The following is a 17,522-nucleotide window of genomic DNA, read 5'->3' as shown; positions in this document are numbered from 1 at the left end:
TTTAGTAATTATGAATTTATTATGAATAAACATTTAACTTGAAAATATCCATGTAAATACACTAGTCAAAATGTTCCCGGTAATTTTTTAATTTCTAGCCAGTCATTCAAAAATATTTCTTCCTGATGATCAAAGCCTGCATCATACTCAGAATCACTATCTGTACCAAGAGAAATAACATTTGAGTCTACAGCAAACACTTGTTTAATGATTCTCCAGATATATATTTCCACCCAGTAATGACTGGTGTAATATATAAAATTGATAAACATTAGATCTAGGCCTATACTCTAGCATTATATCTCAAATTAAAAACCCATATGGCCTGAACCTAAATGTAAAAGGGCTAAAGCATAAAGCCAGCAATAGAAATGTGTGTTGCTTGCATACAAGTTTACAGTAAAGTGGTAACATCACCTACATTCAGACATCATTCAATTACGGTAAAACCTGTGAGAGTTACTGTGCTGTGTATTATTAGAAGATAGGGATTTTTTTTATAACTCCAGAAATTATGATATATACATTTATGTAAATTCAGTCAAGTGAAAACCTACATGTGAAGTCAGAATGACGATACTGTCAGATGTGAAAGGTAGGAATGAGGTTGAAGGAGTATGGATCGTGATAGAGGTAGAGGATTGGAGAAGTTTCAATAGAAGGAACCATGGTTGAAGCAGCCAATATAGAGCTAGCAGGAGGAATTGACAAAGAGTGCATGAGGTAAATAACACGAGGGAGAAGACAAATAGGAGGGTAGTCATGGAGAAAGTAGTTGGGTCAGTCCTAACTGAATGCATCCACAGCTAGAACTGATTGATGAGGAACTGTGGACCAGAAAAAGTAGAAATCTGGTGTGCAGATGAGTGGCAGATGCATCTATGATAGTGCTCAGTTGAGAGCACAGCCTCTTGAACACCAGAGAATCGAGACATCACTTTTTATGGTAATAGCTTGTCGGATCTTGAGAAGTGATCAGTAACGAAATTATGAGTATCCAGAATAGGATAGGACACCACATAAGTCATAGTGGTAGAGAATGGACCCAGAAAAGAAAATAGTGTGTGTGGAAACAGAAAGAAAGAGACTTAGCAACCTCTTGGTAATTGATATAGGAAACAAGTGTAGAGTTGTCTGTAAGGATCAGAACTAACTGTCCACAAACAATCATAAGAAAATTATCCTTGCTCAAAATACTGCCAAAGAGGAGCTTCCTCTATGGTATTGGTTTTGTTGAGCCACCAGGTGAAGTCTGTGAGTAACAAAAAAGAATGGTGGTGGAAAAGGGATCCTGAGCAAGGTTCCAGTCATCATGCAGAGTGCATTGTAGACAACACAAATAAGCATGACTCAAGGGGATAATGAAAGCTCAAGTCCCCAAAATAGAGAGAAACTCCTACACAATGAAAGGAGGAGAGGATATAGCATAGAAAACTAAATGTTCCACATCTCTCAAATGAAGAGGACAAGGCAGGGCATTATGGAAATGCAAGTTGAAACATACCCAAATGAAGAAGATACTGAACTGGGTGTGAAATGCAACTTTTCTAGGTGGACCAACCAACCCAGATGCACTGCCTCCCAGTGGAGGAGAAAAGAATGGCTGAAGGAGGATTGTTGGAATGGAGTCAACTGTGAAACTAAGCATTTGACACATCTACCTCAGTCATCCAAAGATCTGGAGCAAGTAACCACAGTAGGGTGAGAAAAGTCTCCCTGGTAAATCGAGGGAGGTTGAGAAACCGACTAAGACTGGAAATATCTATGACTGGATGCCAATCCCCTGATTCCTTGGGAACAATGAAAAGATGGGAATTGAATCCTGGAAACAGATTATAAACCCATTTGATAGTCTTTAGCCATTAGGTACAATACTGCCATTGGCAGATTCTAAGAAATAAAATCCCTCAGTACAGGAAAAGTAATAGGTACAGGAAACAGTGGAGGAGAAGATGAAAGAAAGAAGGGGTAAGACGTTCTGCCAGATTACAGTGTAACCAACAATAAGCCACAAATGGAGGACAAAGGTCCACAAATCAAAATAAACTTGCCCTACTGACCCTGAGCCTATAGGACAGTCCACCAAAACTGACATTACCAAAGTCTATAAGCAGTGGAATGATGGATAAAGACAGAAGAATGGGAAGTAGAGACAGGGAGAGGAGAGAAAGCAGGAGGATGGGAGACAGAATGAGGTAAAGAAGGAGCAAGGGAAAGACAAGAATCCAGTGAGGATAAGGAATAACATTGGCATATGAACCCAACATGTGACTCCAGAGAAACAGGCACTCCAATAAAATCACACTGGCAAAAGAAAGGAGTCAAATGAAGATATGTATCAGAGATAAAGTGGAGGCAAATGCACTTGAGTAAAAAAAGCAATTAGCTCCAACAAATCCTAGCAACAGGTCAACCAAATATGAAGTGATAAGTCTGAGGAAGATAAGTGAATGAGTATCCACAGAAAACCCCTCAGAGAAATGGTGGATTAGCATGGAAAGAAGGTGAATGGAGAAAAATAACATAAGATGAAGGAGGGAAAAATGAAGACTAAGAAAGTTGAACAAAAGACAAAGGATCTGAAAAAGACTCCAGAGTTTAAAAGAGTCTAAGAAAGGTAAATACAGCTGTATGTGATGCCCAAACATACAAGGTAACAAAGGGAGAAGGACAAGGAATGCATCCACCACAGTTGAGACAAAACTAATCAAATACGGGCTAGCATACTTGGAGAGGAAGTAAAAAACACAAAAGGAAAAAGTAGGGAACAATATACAAAGTCAAGGAGAGAAAGAAACATATCTGAGAAACTTTTCCCAAAATTACAAAAAAGGGTAAGGTAGAATCAAGACAAAGTGGGTATAAGATAAGGAAAATGTAGATGTTGGGAAAAAACCAGCAAAAAACCATTCTGTCACAAATAGGAAAAACTGTCAAATATATTTCAGGTTCAAACGAAGGTCTAGGCCACATGAAAAAATCCACCACCTACCACACAAAAGCCATCATTTTCTCAACAGACAAAGAAAAACCTGACTGCATTTTAGTTGTTAGTCTAGCATGAACAACATTTTGTTGTCCCACACCAGACAAAGTGGAAGTTAGTTAATGACACTTGTAATATAAAAATGTAGACATAAAAAGCCAAAAAATCTTCAGGTGCGGAAAATGTTGGAAAACGAAACCCCAACAATAAATATTCCCACAACAGTCTATGCCTTTGGAAATATTTCGACAAAAAAATGCTTATATCTAAAAAGTTTACCATAGAAAAAAAAGATATCATTACACACGAGTGCTAAATTGAGAAGTGATAATTGAATATCAGTATAGAGGGAGCTAAGCCATGCTAGAAGAATGTGACTCACACTTATTGGTGGAGGGTTGTCACATGCACATTTGCATGCAACAGCACAGCAATATCACACAGAAATGCATGATCTTAGGTGGAAGTGTCAAGGCTAGTGGCAAGTGAAAATTCTGCATATAGAAGGCAAAAATGAATCAGGAAAGCTAATATGTGAGAAGAGGTAAGACATCATATCGAAATATTGCTTTCCTCAACTTGTGTTCTGGTGGAAGTTGTGACAGACACTGGCAAGTCTGGAACACTGAACTTTATAATCACAGGGCAAACACTACCAATTCTGCAACCCCTCCCATGATTCTGAAGCAGTATTCTTAATTCACTTTTTCATGCCAGCCATTTAACATTAACTTAAGTCATTTGCCTATTTATATGAACAGAATCTCAGTTTAACTATGACTAGTGCTACTACATATCCATTGTAGGGATCAGTGAAAAGTGAAAACAAGTATGACTGTACTCACATGCTGCTTAGACAAATCCTAGTAAGTAATAATGCTAATACATACAAGTTGTTTGTCTTACTGATTTTTCACCACACATGTTTGACAGTTTATTCCAGTATTGTAAAATTTCTGCACATTAAATTCACATGTTGTTTTTCCACAGAATTTCTTGTTACATACATAGCACATTTTAATAAACCACAAAAAAATAAACTGAATATACTTAAGAGTAGATGTAACAAGAGATACTGGTTTAAATTAACAATTTTATTTTATGTAATACAACATGAAAAGTGTTACAAGCATCCTTTATTAATTCATTCCCTAATGGTTTTCAAACTTTGTAAGATAAAGTTATGCCTATCAAAAGTTATTTTATAAAATAAATTGAGTTATTCTAATTTTTAAGTTGTTTTACTTTAAATTTAATCTACTTGAAGAATATTCAAAATACAAGATTTTTACTTTAGCTAAGTAAATATTTGACTACTAAAAATTATTTAGGATTATTTGTTTCCCTTGGTTACAAATAATTTGAGCAACTACATAGATATAGGTACAACAATTAAGGCTCAAATTATCATAAACAAACTTTTTAACATGTAAAATAATACTGAATTATCTGGAACAAGTCTGGAAAACTATACACACTACACAGTAATGATGTAGTGTGTATACTTTTCAATACGAATTTTGTTTCTAAGTATTAAACAGTGCAGTTGCCTTGCATGTATGATAGATTTGCATGTACAAAGTTTAAAATTAAAAAGTAACTAATTCTAACTCATTGTGCCTCAAGTCTGAAGATAGGGTTTTCTCTGGCTTTTGATATTTTTTGCAACTTAATAAAAGCTATAAAGTCCATTTTATTTGTTAATTCTGAATATATTTCAATAATTTTAACACCAAAATATTTTAGAATCTATATTATGTCATTTTCTAACATTTATTTAGTGTAATTCATGAGGAAAAAATTTCATATTTTCAATTCTACACAGCTGCAGATAATTGTCTGTATACGAAACAACCCACTTCTTGATTTTCTGTAGAATTTTTCTCCCCATCCCAAAGAAATCCTTTATTTCTGCCTATCACCCCTTGAGAACATATTATACTATTGTTGATTTTCAAGCACTTCCCTTAATTTTTGTACAGAACTTGGACCTTGGTTGAAATCTTATTGTGGGTCCACATCAAGTGGTTTGATCATTTACTAATAAAAAAAACAGCTATAAAGAAATTTCCAATATCATTGGATACTAAGAATAAAACAAGAATTAATCTATCATGTAATAGTAAATATATAGGTTTCATTTTGTTATAGTTTCTACACTTGCAGTTCATTTCATTTGTGAACTGTAAAAATATTTGTGGGTTTGAAAGCTATAGAAATTTTCTTCAATAAGAAGTCAGATAACTTTGGATAAGATAAACTTGTACATTTTATAGATGGATTGAATGGATAATAAAGAAAAGTATTACAAGTTTAACAGAGTAACAAATGTACAATATTTGAAGAAAATTTTGTGCTCATCAGGTACAAGTAGTATACATAAATACACCAAGATAAACGCACAACATTAAGCAAAGTCACACAAATGGGGATTTCTTACTTTTTAATAAAGATATATTGTTGATGCCTGGTTTTTTTTTGTGGTGTTATTGAGTTGTAATGTTTGTAAACATGAGTTGTTTATTATTATGTTTATCAAATAAGATTAGTTAAGTTTCCTGTTTGGTGACATGGAGAGTATGGTAGCTGACTGCAAAATTTTTGACAACTGAAACTGTTATTGATATCATTTTTATATTTATGTTGTTCACAAACAATGTATAATTGATTTTTTTTGGAACAAAAAGTTATAATTTTCCTATACTGAAAATGCATTTCCAATAGGTACTTTTCTCATTTTGTGCTACCCTCGAACTTTTTTATAATGCATGTCACAAGTGTTCTGCATTCCCCTACTGAAACCAAAGATTCCAACATGTCCCTCATGCAAATCATCATGGTCATCTCTCCACCAATAGGAGAGCACTACTATCATGTGATGCATGTAACTCCCTCTATGCGCCACTACCGAATCATCACATCGAAGTTTGGCAGAAAACATGGGCACCAGAAGATTGTGGGGAGAATGAGTGGGAAGTGTGAGCGTAGGGAAGTACCTATCAGAAATACATTTTCAGTATAGGAAAATTATAATTTCCGATATGGCACTTCCCTCCTCTCACACGACTAGCTAGAACCCCACACTGAAAACAAGGAGGGACCAGTGTAAGTAAAGAACAGATGTACCCCCAAAAGCATCTGAAGGATACTTCTGTAGATGAGAAACAGATCAGATAATCTGAGAAGGGGCATAGCACCACTTCTGAACTAGGTATCTCATCGCCATGAACAGCTAGGAACAAACATGGCAGGAAAGGAAGGGAGCAGATCCGAGTGGGAGAGGATAAGTCAGGAAAGTGATCCCAACCGGATAAATATAGAAACTCAATCCCACAGAAGTGGGTAATGCAGGATACATCCCATGGTTTAGAATGGCTAGGGTGCAGTGGACCATACTCAGTAAGTCAACTACATCCAAAACCTCCTTGCTGGGTACCAACATCTACACAAGGGTAGGATGAGGATCATACCAGCTTCACCTCGTGGATGTGAGGTAAACACCAACTCCAGGGCACGATACAGGATTAGCATTGAGCCAGGGATCTGGGAATGTGTCATCCAGTATCTGAGGGCAGTCCATCACATGCAATAAACTCCTGCGACTGTGAGACTGGTCCAAAATGTCCAAAGGTTAATAACATCCCCATTGCAAGAGAATGAGGGAATGCCCATAACAGAAATGGAAACATCCCACATATACCCTCTGTGACCCACTAACACAGAAGGAAGAATCGAGGGTGGAAGATCGACAACCCCAACGTTGTGTGAGGACTTAAGTTAATTGGTTCATTCGATATCCAAAACAAGCCCACAGGGTACTGACATCCACATAAGGATAGAACGAGGGCAACCAATCAAAGGGATGAACTGCCCTTAGATATCTCACTCCATGGTATGCGTCACTCAATTTGGAGGATTTTACGCCTTCTACACTGGCAGAACACCACTGCCATACTCTAAACTGAATGATTATAGCCATCTATCTGGAACCAATCCAGCAGGATATCCCAATGGTCAACCACCCCAGCAGTTTGGATCTGGCAAATGGTAAGGACCCCCATACTCCTTTGGCAGAAGGGGGGGGGGGGGCATTGGAGAGTCTGGAGCAATGGTTACACCCAAGACAGTGCAACAGATGATCACGAAACCCTACTTTGAAAAGCAGACCATACTAATTTATTCAATCGAGGCATGGCATAGTATAAGCAGCTATCCCCTTCTACTTTAGCCATGCCATCCATGGTTGGTACGGTCCGGGAAGAGCCTATTTATGAAGCAAATATCAGGAGGTTATTGACCATCCAGTGATCTTGTAAAATATCCTATCTCCAGGGTAAGCATGCAAAGCCATGGAAAGAGTGCATGAATCAACATGGCATACAGAGCAGATTTGTTTGTGTATGTAAAGAATACCTGGTCAAGCACCATTCACCACAGAGCAAGGAATGGGACAAGGAGGAATAAGCCAACTGGATTAAACGATGAACCCAATTGGTAAGGGCAAAGGGAGAAAGATCCCAAAAGGAAGAAAGTTACCATGGGATAAAGAGATGGAAACAGGAGTCTCTGAAAGGAGCTGTGCAGACAATATAACAAAGTAGGACATGTACTGAACATAGAGGGATATCTGTATCAGGACAAGTGCAGAGATGAGAAATAGAGGGAACAGAAATGGGTGAAAATGAGGAGTTACCCTCATGAGCTACCAAGGTCTTGGGAAGGAAGGAATGATCTGGATAAAGGAGAAGATAGTTTCAGTGATACAGTGTTCGTGTGATGTCGATAGTAAATAGATCTGCCCGATGCCTCCTGCAGGCAAGAGGAAAAGGAAACATGCCTTATTGGATAGGTGAAACAAAGAGCATGATGCAATGGGCTCAAACAGAAATAAAGTAAAGGAATGTAGTACCATGTTAATGTCCCAAACCAGAAATACCAAATGCCTAGGCAGCCAATGGATCCAGAAAGAACGGATAAAAATGGTAAGGACAGAGGAAAGAAAAACCCTGCAGTTAATGGAAAAACAGAAAGTGTGGGATAAGGTTACCCAATAATTCGTTATCAAGGAGACCAAAGACCATTTTCAAAAAGTCACGTAAGAAACTTGGAGAGACCAGCAACAGTAGGACGAGAAGCTGGGATACCCCCAATCCAGAGGCTAAGGTGTGAAAAATATTCCATTTCGACTGCTTCACAGCCAGGTATGAAGGACAAATGGAATGAGGTAAATGAGATGCCACCAATCATGAGAAACCAGATCTCCTCACTAGGGACCAGACAAAAGCCAGGCATGAAGAAGGAGGACATGATGTGCGGAATGCAGAACCAGCAACTGGGGTTGAGGAGAGAAGGACGAGGGATGGGATAGAACAACTGGAGCTGGAGTAATGATGGAAACCACAGTTGAGTGGACCAGTAAGTAGCAATCAGAAGGACTTTGTACAGGGTGGTATGGATGAGGGAGACTTCTCAATGAAGTAATTGGATAGGAGGATAAACATAAAGGAACTTGTTTAACCAATCCTGGCTGAAGGCATCTCTAGCCAAAGTCCAAGGATGGGAAACCAGGGACCAAAATAAAGGTAACTTATGATTGAGGGTGGTGGTAAATGCATTGATATGAGAAATACCTCACTGAATGCAAAGCCAGCAAAAAACAAGAAGATAAAAGGATTACTCCATCAGGTAATCCAGGTCAGATCGGGAAAGACGATCTGCCACAATGTTGAAAGCACCAGGTACATGACATGCCATCAAACAAATGTGATGATTGTGGGCCCAAAAGAGAAGATCCAATGTTAGAAAACAGAGGGATCTCAATCAGGTGCCACCTTGGTGATTGATATGAGCCATCACTGTTGAATTGTCAGAATGAATCATGACCAGATGATCTCTGGAGATGGGAAGAAAGTGATCCAAAGTCCATCAAACAACAAGGAGTTTGAGGGCATTGATATGAAGAGAAAGTTCCCCTACAGACCAACGATCTGAAGCCTCCTGGTGATCAACCCATGCACTCCAGCCCTGGAGGGATGCATCTGTGACCGAGGAGGAGGAAGTAGGGTACCCATCAATGTCTGGGGCTTGTCTAACCACCATCAGAGATTGTCCACATTGTAGGAAGGAAGGGTTATAGGAGCATATGAGCCTGCCCAAAGGGTATGAGAGGAGTCATAGAAGACCACATCCCCAAAAGCGATAAAACCTCGTGAGCAGAAAGTGAAGGAGCAGAGAGGGCATTCTGAACAAACAAGTGAAAAAGTTTCGACAAAACACGGGTAAATTAAACGCCTTCGAAAATTAAGTGAAAAAAAATTCTTGGATAAGTAATGAACAATAAGAAAGATGTCTGAACTCAAGCACTGCCAAACGAGAAGTGATGAATTGGTAGTGGCGCAATGATGGAGTCATGTATCACGTGATAGTAGAGGCATAGAGAAGTGCAGAAGGCTTGTGCCATGCATTATACAAAGTTTGCTTATAGAGGACAGCACAAAACAAGAAAAGCTAATCTTGTGAGTGGAGGGAAGTAACATATCAGAAATAATATTAACCTTCTTGATGAATAGCGATAGTAAATGTTAAAAATGTCTCCATCACTTTATTTACAGTAGATTGATTAGTGTAAGATTACTACATATTTTAAAAAGAAACATAATGGTGATCACATAGTAGTGATGGTTAGATTCATTCTCCAAGTGTTACGCTTGTGTTAAAAAAATTCCACAGAAATAAAAATTTAACCAGAATAAGTCATAAAAATAACACCCTGGCACTTTTTTTTTCTTTTTGCTTGTACATATGTGACACATGGGAATGGTTGCTGTGACCTCATTTATCAACAACTTACAACATCTGTATAATCACACATGGAAAAATTAAAAAAATATAGAATGCTTAAGCTTTTTTCTTGTTTAACAAAAAGCTGCAGAACATCTCCCTGAGTTGTAGCCACTGTGGAAAATAAACTCCATGTTTTAGCATTATAAGCCCACAAACTTAATACTGAGCTACTGGGAAGCCACATATTTAAGTAGGAAGTCTCAGAGAATTACAATTCTCAGACATAGAAGTATATGAATGCAAAATAACAGTTGCAAATATATAAATCTCCCAAAGGCAAAATACTAATTATTGTATGCAAAACAACAAACGAAAAACCTCTACAGTACTAATACATGCTGAGTTCACATAATATATATAAAGGCAACCATACTACACTAGTTTGTAAACTGGTTTTAAAAAATCACAATGATCGCTAAACCTTTCTTCTGCCATTTTGCAGCAATCAGCAAGCAATTGTTAAAACCAAAAACAGTTTTAGTTCAACTTGGTGGAACCAATAAAACTTTAAAACCATTTAAAATTCTTTTTAGTCACTGAATTGATAGAAACAATGGTACATAATAAACTTGGTGTTGCGAACTACATAATGAAAAACTGATACATAGATATCTTTGCTCAATTCAAACAGACAGCACGTCAAAAAAATGATAAATGGGGATTGTAAACAGCCTATATGCTGCCCTGGCAACATGTTGCTTTATGTCATATCATAGGGTGTGGCTACGAAAGACATATCAATTACATCATAACATGATGTACAATGGGTAGAGGTTACTACTGATACATACCTGTCAATCACAGTATTTCCAGTTTACAACCAATGTGATTAAAGAATCTCACCTATTATTTCATAGGTAAGCTAATACTTCATTATTAACATTGGTTATTGACAATTTTATTTATCCATATAATATGAATACACATGTATGAGTTTGAAATGGATGAACGTTAATGACACTACATTTTATCTTGCCTTGACACGAGTGTCACCCAGTATCAGGTTACCAGGTAAAGTGATAAATCACTGACAGTTTGTCAACATTGTTCCAATCAGAAGGTAGCATGGAGTGAAACGTCAATTTACAAATACAATTTTCAATTGTTTTTCAATAATTATGAATTAAATAATTGAACTGGCAATGTAAATCTACTAATTTATGACTGTGGAATCCAATGTGTGTGAATTTTTTTATTTTCATTATTTAAATATCACTGAAACCCCCTAATAATTTAGCTTAATGAGTAAATATACTAATTTTTTACTGTAGAATCCAATGGTTTTTTAATATTTTTTTTCATTGTTTAAAAAAATCACCAAAATCCTCTAAGAGAAATTCATAGAACAATATATTTTTTATTTTTGCCTAATCTTACTTTTCTAATGATCAAGATAGTTTAGAATCTCACAAGAATTAATCGTCCATGCATATTGTCAAAGAGAAAACAACACTGTCAGTAATGTAAATTGACACTCTCAGTAATAATTATTGGCAACATCATCAGAATAGATAGATAGCCTTGCCCAAAGCTGGCATTCCCAGTAATATAAATAGCTTATACTGATAATGCTACTTTAAATGCTTAAAAGTCGTGTCTACTAACTATTGCTAAAATCTTCATTTGCACTCTATGTTGACTCTGGTGAAGAACTTTAGTTTATGATGAAGACCAAACGGGAGTTATTTTCTCAGCAAAATCATGCTGCTAATAATATACAAAGAACAGTTAGTCTAAACAACTGAATACAAATTCAATTTAAAGATAAAATTATATTTGCATAAGAAAGCTCTACAATAACTTCATTAAGATCTAAAAATTAAAAGGGTACATGCCAAAAGTCAACTATGGTAAGACCTATGCTACGACCAGGCCGACCAAAAAAATCATTAAATTTTTGTCGTATCAAATTATAATTAATACAAATTTTACGTCACATTAAATGATCATCTACCAAGTACCAAATAACATTAAAGAACGATGACAACAGTAATACTAACAATACTGTAACTGTAACAGTGTATGTGTAAACAGTATCACTGTCACTGGATGTGAAGAATGAAACATGAAAACAGTATAATTATTTGATTATTTTAAAGTATCTATGTACTCGATCCTAAATAATTCGTTTGCCAAAGCTTGAAACTTACTACTGTGACGAAAATTTTGAAAACGGTAAAGCAAAAATTTTCCACTGTATCGAAGAGATAAAACTCTTACACGTGATAACTCTACTATGAAAGCCATTTGACGAATATCGCGCCACCTGAAATTTGATCAAAGATCAGTAATTGGAATATATACATCCAATCCGAATCGTGGTAGTTATTTAGGTTAAAGTAACTTTCAGGCCCACTTCATGATTTAGGACTTTATGGCACGTGAATATTAAGGTTTTTGGACTAACAAGGGTGTAGTTTCTAATTAGAAGCGTAAACGTTTGATACTATAGTAACTTGGAGGAAAGTCTCGAGACATCAGGAGAAGCTGCGTTTGTGGAGATCAGGAAATAAGACGACGGAAGGGGAGGTTCGAGCATCTTGTTGAATACTGCTACTTCTTGAGATTGTTGACTAATATATGCACAATCACACATGCACACATAAACAACAAACATTACACGTTTTAATAGAAGAAAATAATGTATACAAAATATACATAGAGAAAGAAATAAGTATATTGTACAAAGGTTAAGAACACAATTTAATAAAATGAATATATCAAACAAGGAGAAGTGAAAGGAACTGAAGTTATTAAATTCATAAAGTATGAAATGCTAGAGTATGCGATATCGTCGTGTTATATAACATCCTTTTTACCCTTATATTTGCCAACAATTTACTAATTGCATCAACAAAATTATTTACATTTTTTGTAACGTCTAGAATGTTTTTATAGGTGTTACCGAAGTTTTACATTGCTTTCTTTCTCAATAGCAATTTATAATGACGTCATTGGAACTTATGATTTATCTCAGGTTAATTAATAGAAGATAGCCCTGCTCATTATACAAACATCAATTAAATGATAAAGCCCTAAGTAAATTTACTTGTGTAATGTATAACTTTAACTTATTACTGTTTTTTTTTTTTTCAGTGCTGACTGAGGTATAGAAACCATTATTTAATGAAGACGACAAACGACGTTAGAAAAATGTTTAATTACTTGTAACCGACGTTTCAACTTACGCCTTTATCAAGGGTCTATGAACGTCACAGGTTACCAAGCTGTTTTAAATGACAGTAACCGAAAACGAAATACAGCTACCACAATATAACGGAAAAGTGTACCTGATATGTGAAACGAGTATACTCGATCAGTTTTAAGTCGTTGATCAAAAAAAATAAAGAAATGATATTAATAACATAAGAATAGATAAAATTATAATGATGAAAATTAATAATGAAAGAATTAAGTGACATATTAATTAATTAATGGTACCTAAGATTCCCTAGGCCTTGGTTTTCGTTTCTGTATCTCAATTCCACTCATCCACGATTAGGCAACAGATATCGGCGTCTTCTTGGTACAAGTACGGATTGACAATTATATCATAAGTAGTTATTACCGCTAGTGTCAAGTTAATGAAATTGTCGAAAGCCTCAAATCGCTCAACCCATCTTGTCTTGCACAGTCCCTTAAGTTTATGCTGTCGCGAATGCTGAACTTCATCTCTTGAGTGTTAATGACCTTCTCCAGGAAACCTTGACATTTGTGTGATGTATTAAAAAACAAATAGGTATCATTGACGGCTGTTATGCAGTTCCAAATCTGCGGCAGTTTTGATGCAGACGCAATGACTAATTTGAGCTTATGGCTGTTGCATGGTGTATAAAGAGCCCTTGGAACATCTCTGCGAAAGATACCTTGTACTCCTTGATTATCGGAGGCCATTGTGGAGGTGGTGTCATATGATTGTCCTCGAACATTAGAGGGATGCAATCCACATTCTATCCGTTTTGAGCTAATTACCTTTACAAGATGGGCTGCTGTGCCCCGTTCCGTATAAAAGAAAGCTAACAGGCCGTCTTGAATGTTAGAGACGTCGCCTTCAATGTACTTGAGGTATCTGACACATAATGACAAGATCTGTTTGTTTGCAATATCATCTTTGAGTTCATCAACAATGATACTAAAGAAAAGACAATGTTCATCACAAATGTTTGATGATATTGCCTCCCAAATAACGTCACCCAGCACCTCCAAGATGTCATTCTGAGTGGTCTTCAAGATGTATGTTGCATTTTTGGGGCATGACTGTGTGAAGGTCCTTAGTGACTTAGAGCTTTATTCAACAAAAGTGTGAACAGCAAAAATAAAAAGGTAAACTGATAATGTTAAAAAAGCAAAGTAATGTTTTTGTTTTGTTTTTACAAAATAACACATAATTGAATATCTGTAATATACTTCATATATAATTTGAATAGCGTATTGAATTAAAAAAGAAAGAAAGAAAAATTTGAATAAGTGCTTCAACAAGAAACAAAGATTTGAATACAACAGGACCTTATCCATCTTTGCACGAAATTCGATCAGTTCTTAAAAATTTCCTTTTTTGTTGTCAGGATCTGCTGTAGAATCATCCCTGTGTCCACGTAACGCTAATCCTTGACGGCCCAGAAAGATAATGCCTTCTATGATACTTCCTAGTGCAGCCTTATTCCTTTCATATTGATTTTGTCGCTGTCTTTCTAATCGGATGTCCACGCTATCTGCAGGATTTTCTTCTACGTGCTTTCTGTCACAGTATGCCGACACTGCCAGCTTATGGAATGTATTTTCTTCATGGTTTGGCAGCACCCCATCTTTGCCTAAAGCTTTTCGTAAGTCTATAAATGGTCTTTCAACAAGAACGCCCTTCTATTAATAGGTACAACGCCTGGCCCCTTTAACATTTCATTATTGTTACTAATTTTTATCATTATAATTTTATCTACTTTTATGTTATTGTTATCATTTACTCTCTTTTATTATCAACGATTCAAAGCTGTTCGACTATACACGTTTCACATATCACGTACACTTTTCCGTTTTATTGTTGTAGCTTTACTTCGTTTTCTGTTACTGCCAAACCTTTGAAGAGTGAAGACGTTTCCTTTTGTTCTCGCCGATCACACAAAGTCGCGCCACATCTGACCAGCGCCACCGACAATGGGCTGGCGCAAAAAGTCGTCAAGAATGGTCAGTTCTAGCCCCGATCCAGAACTACCAAACACTACCTCACCAGAGTGGGCCAGCAACAAGTCTCTGGCAACCCCGCCCTGGAGAAGCATATGCATCAACACCAAGCTGCTAACAAACGCGGAACAACTTGTTCTGCTGCAAAACTGCATGGCTACCACCCTAACTGCTTCAACCTCCAACACGTCATCGCGAGATTCCTCATCTTCAAGATCCTCACCATCCAAGCCCTCCATGCTTCGTTCACCAGTAAAAACTACTTTAAATCAGGAACCCACACAAGGTGAAGATAATAAGACTAATAGCCAGCAACAAGCCTCCACGTCCCTACAGAAACCTCGCTATCTACAAAGACACCAATCCCACCAGCAATTATAGCGGAAGGTATTCCACCCTCATACCGTCAACCACAAATAGCCGCAAAGTTACAACGAATATTCCCGTCACTAGAATTGTCAGACGTGAGACGATTACCCAAAGGTGGAATCTTCATCAAGACTACCCACCCACGGCACTAAGCGACGCTCCTGAAACCCTGGCCAATCCCCAGCTTCCAGTGGGCAACCATCACAACACACGTCCCAGGTGAAGTCAGGAACAACAACGCCTCCCAAATTGTAATCTTTGGAGTTTTTCTTGATATCCAGAGCCAAGAAATAACAGAGAAACTCTGCCTGCAAAACACCGTACTCTGAAAGCTGAAAGAATCAAGTCAGCCAGAACGAGTCAAAAAACCTCGTTAGTATGAATCACTATTGAATCGGACAAAATAGCCCAAGACACACCTTCACTCGTCCAGACAATTCCCATAGACGCCCTGATCGCCTTCGTTACCGACCTGATCAGAAGAATCTGGAATGGCGAAGTCAGATCCCCAAATTAACTGCTGTACGACGCCTGCGAAGCAGGTATCTACTATCTCGACAACCGAGATCACAACCCTGATTCCATGGATTTACTTATGGACCGTCGCACTAGGAGACTTCGATCTTTGACCAGGTAAATGCTAAACTTCCTTCAAATAAACATTCAAGGCGGCTTACACACAAAAAATATGAATTGTACAACCTCACACAAACACTTAACATAGTTATTAATGAGACTTTGTTAAACCCACGAAACAAATTCACTCTCCCAATATTTAAATCCAAATCCATTCCTAAATCGAACAATATCAGAGGCCTAATCCTCCTATACAAAAAATACCTAAAAACCACTTTCCCCACACAAGATTTTTCAACCACCAATGAACAGATCATATGCACATCCATCCATCTAATTTTCATAAAATAACTTTACTTGCAGCATACGTTTTGCTGTCCAAAATCCTTGACACAAATCTCCTACATCAAACCTTACATAATACCCCCACACACAATAAACTCCAAGCACACAGACTTTCATTGCAACCAAAACAATAACCTAACATTACTTAATACAACACCCCCACACACACCGCTCACACAGGATGGCAAGACGTTCTCGACCTCGCCATAGTTTCTAATAACCTCCTCCCATTTGCACACAACTTCTGCATACACTCCAACATAAGCAGTGATCATGATCCGATATCTTTCAATCTAAATATTAATAACACACAACTACGCACATACAATTTCACAAAAACCGACTGGACTAAATTTAATCAAGACTTAGAAAACACTCTCCCAACGTTACCCTCTAAAGCTATCAATTATAAGAAAATCGAAACATATATCAACAAAATCACAGAAGCAATCAACAAATCGCTACTCAATACCATACCCTTAACAACATAAAAACTAGACATTAACCACTGGAACCTCACATCAACCATCCACTCTCATATACTCGAAAGAAGACGACTATTCATTCGAACACGCAACCCAATCTACAAAACACTCACTAACAGGCAAGGTCTCATAATAAAAAATTTCATCAAAGAACAACAACAAGACAACTGGCAAAGCTTTTGTACATCAATAGACACCAATCGAACCAACCCAGCGCTATTCTGGAAGGCCCGGCATGGCCAGGTGGTTAGGATGCTCGACTCGCAATCTGAGGGTCGCGGGTTCGAATCCCCGTCACATCAAACATGCTCGCCCTTTCAGCCGTGGGGGCGTTATAATGTGACGGTCAATCCCACTATTCGTTGGTAAAAGAGTAGCCCAAGAGTTGGTGGTGGGTGGTGATGACTAGCTGCCTTCCCTCTAGTCTTACACTGCTAAATTAGGGATGGCTAGCGCAGATAGCCCTCGTGTAGCTTTGCACGAAATTCAAAAACAAACAAACAAACTATTCTGGAAAAAATTCAAAACAATCTGTAAAGACAACACAACCCACGTTCACCATACAATCACGCTACAACTGATGATGAGAAAGCGAACATTTTCCGCGAATACTACAAGTTAACCTACACCAAGCCAGAGTCACAGTCATTCGATCAAACACACTTCGACAATATTGTTACGTCTCCGTTCGTTAGTTAATTTTCCATAAATTCGTTCCGACGAAACTTTAGCGACACAAG

At 37.3% G+C, this 17,522-nt stretch overlaps 1 protein-coding gene across 1 annotated transcript in view; it reads right to left on the bottom strand.

The window, feature by feature from the left end:
- LOC106469089 (28S ribosomal protein S27, mitochondrial-like) overlaps positions 1-12,239 on the bottom strand; it is a 73,509-nt gene extending 61,270 nt beyond the window's left edge. The window contains exon 1 of the mRNA XM_013929544.2: positions 11,980-12,239. Coding sequence (XP_013784998.1) covers positions 11,980-12,076 — 97 coding nt within the window. The 5' untranslated portion in view covers positions 12,077-12,239. The remainder of the gene's footprint in view (positions 1-11,979) is intronic.
- Between the last annotated feature and the right edge of the window lie 5,283 nt (positions 12,240-17,522).

This window comes from Limulus polyphemus, unplaced genomic scaffold (genome assembly GCF_000517525.1).
Source record: "Limulus polyphemus unplaced genomic scaffold, Limulus_polyphemus-2.1.2 Scaffold3295, whole genome shotgun sequence".
NCBI classification, from domain to species: domain Eukaryota; kingdom Metazoa; phylum Arthropoda; class Merostomata; order Xiphosura; family Limulidae; genus Limulus; species Limulus polyphemus.
Note: the sequence above shows the minus strand (reverse complement) of the source record. Positions and strands in the feature narration are given on the sequence as shown.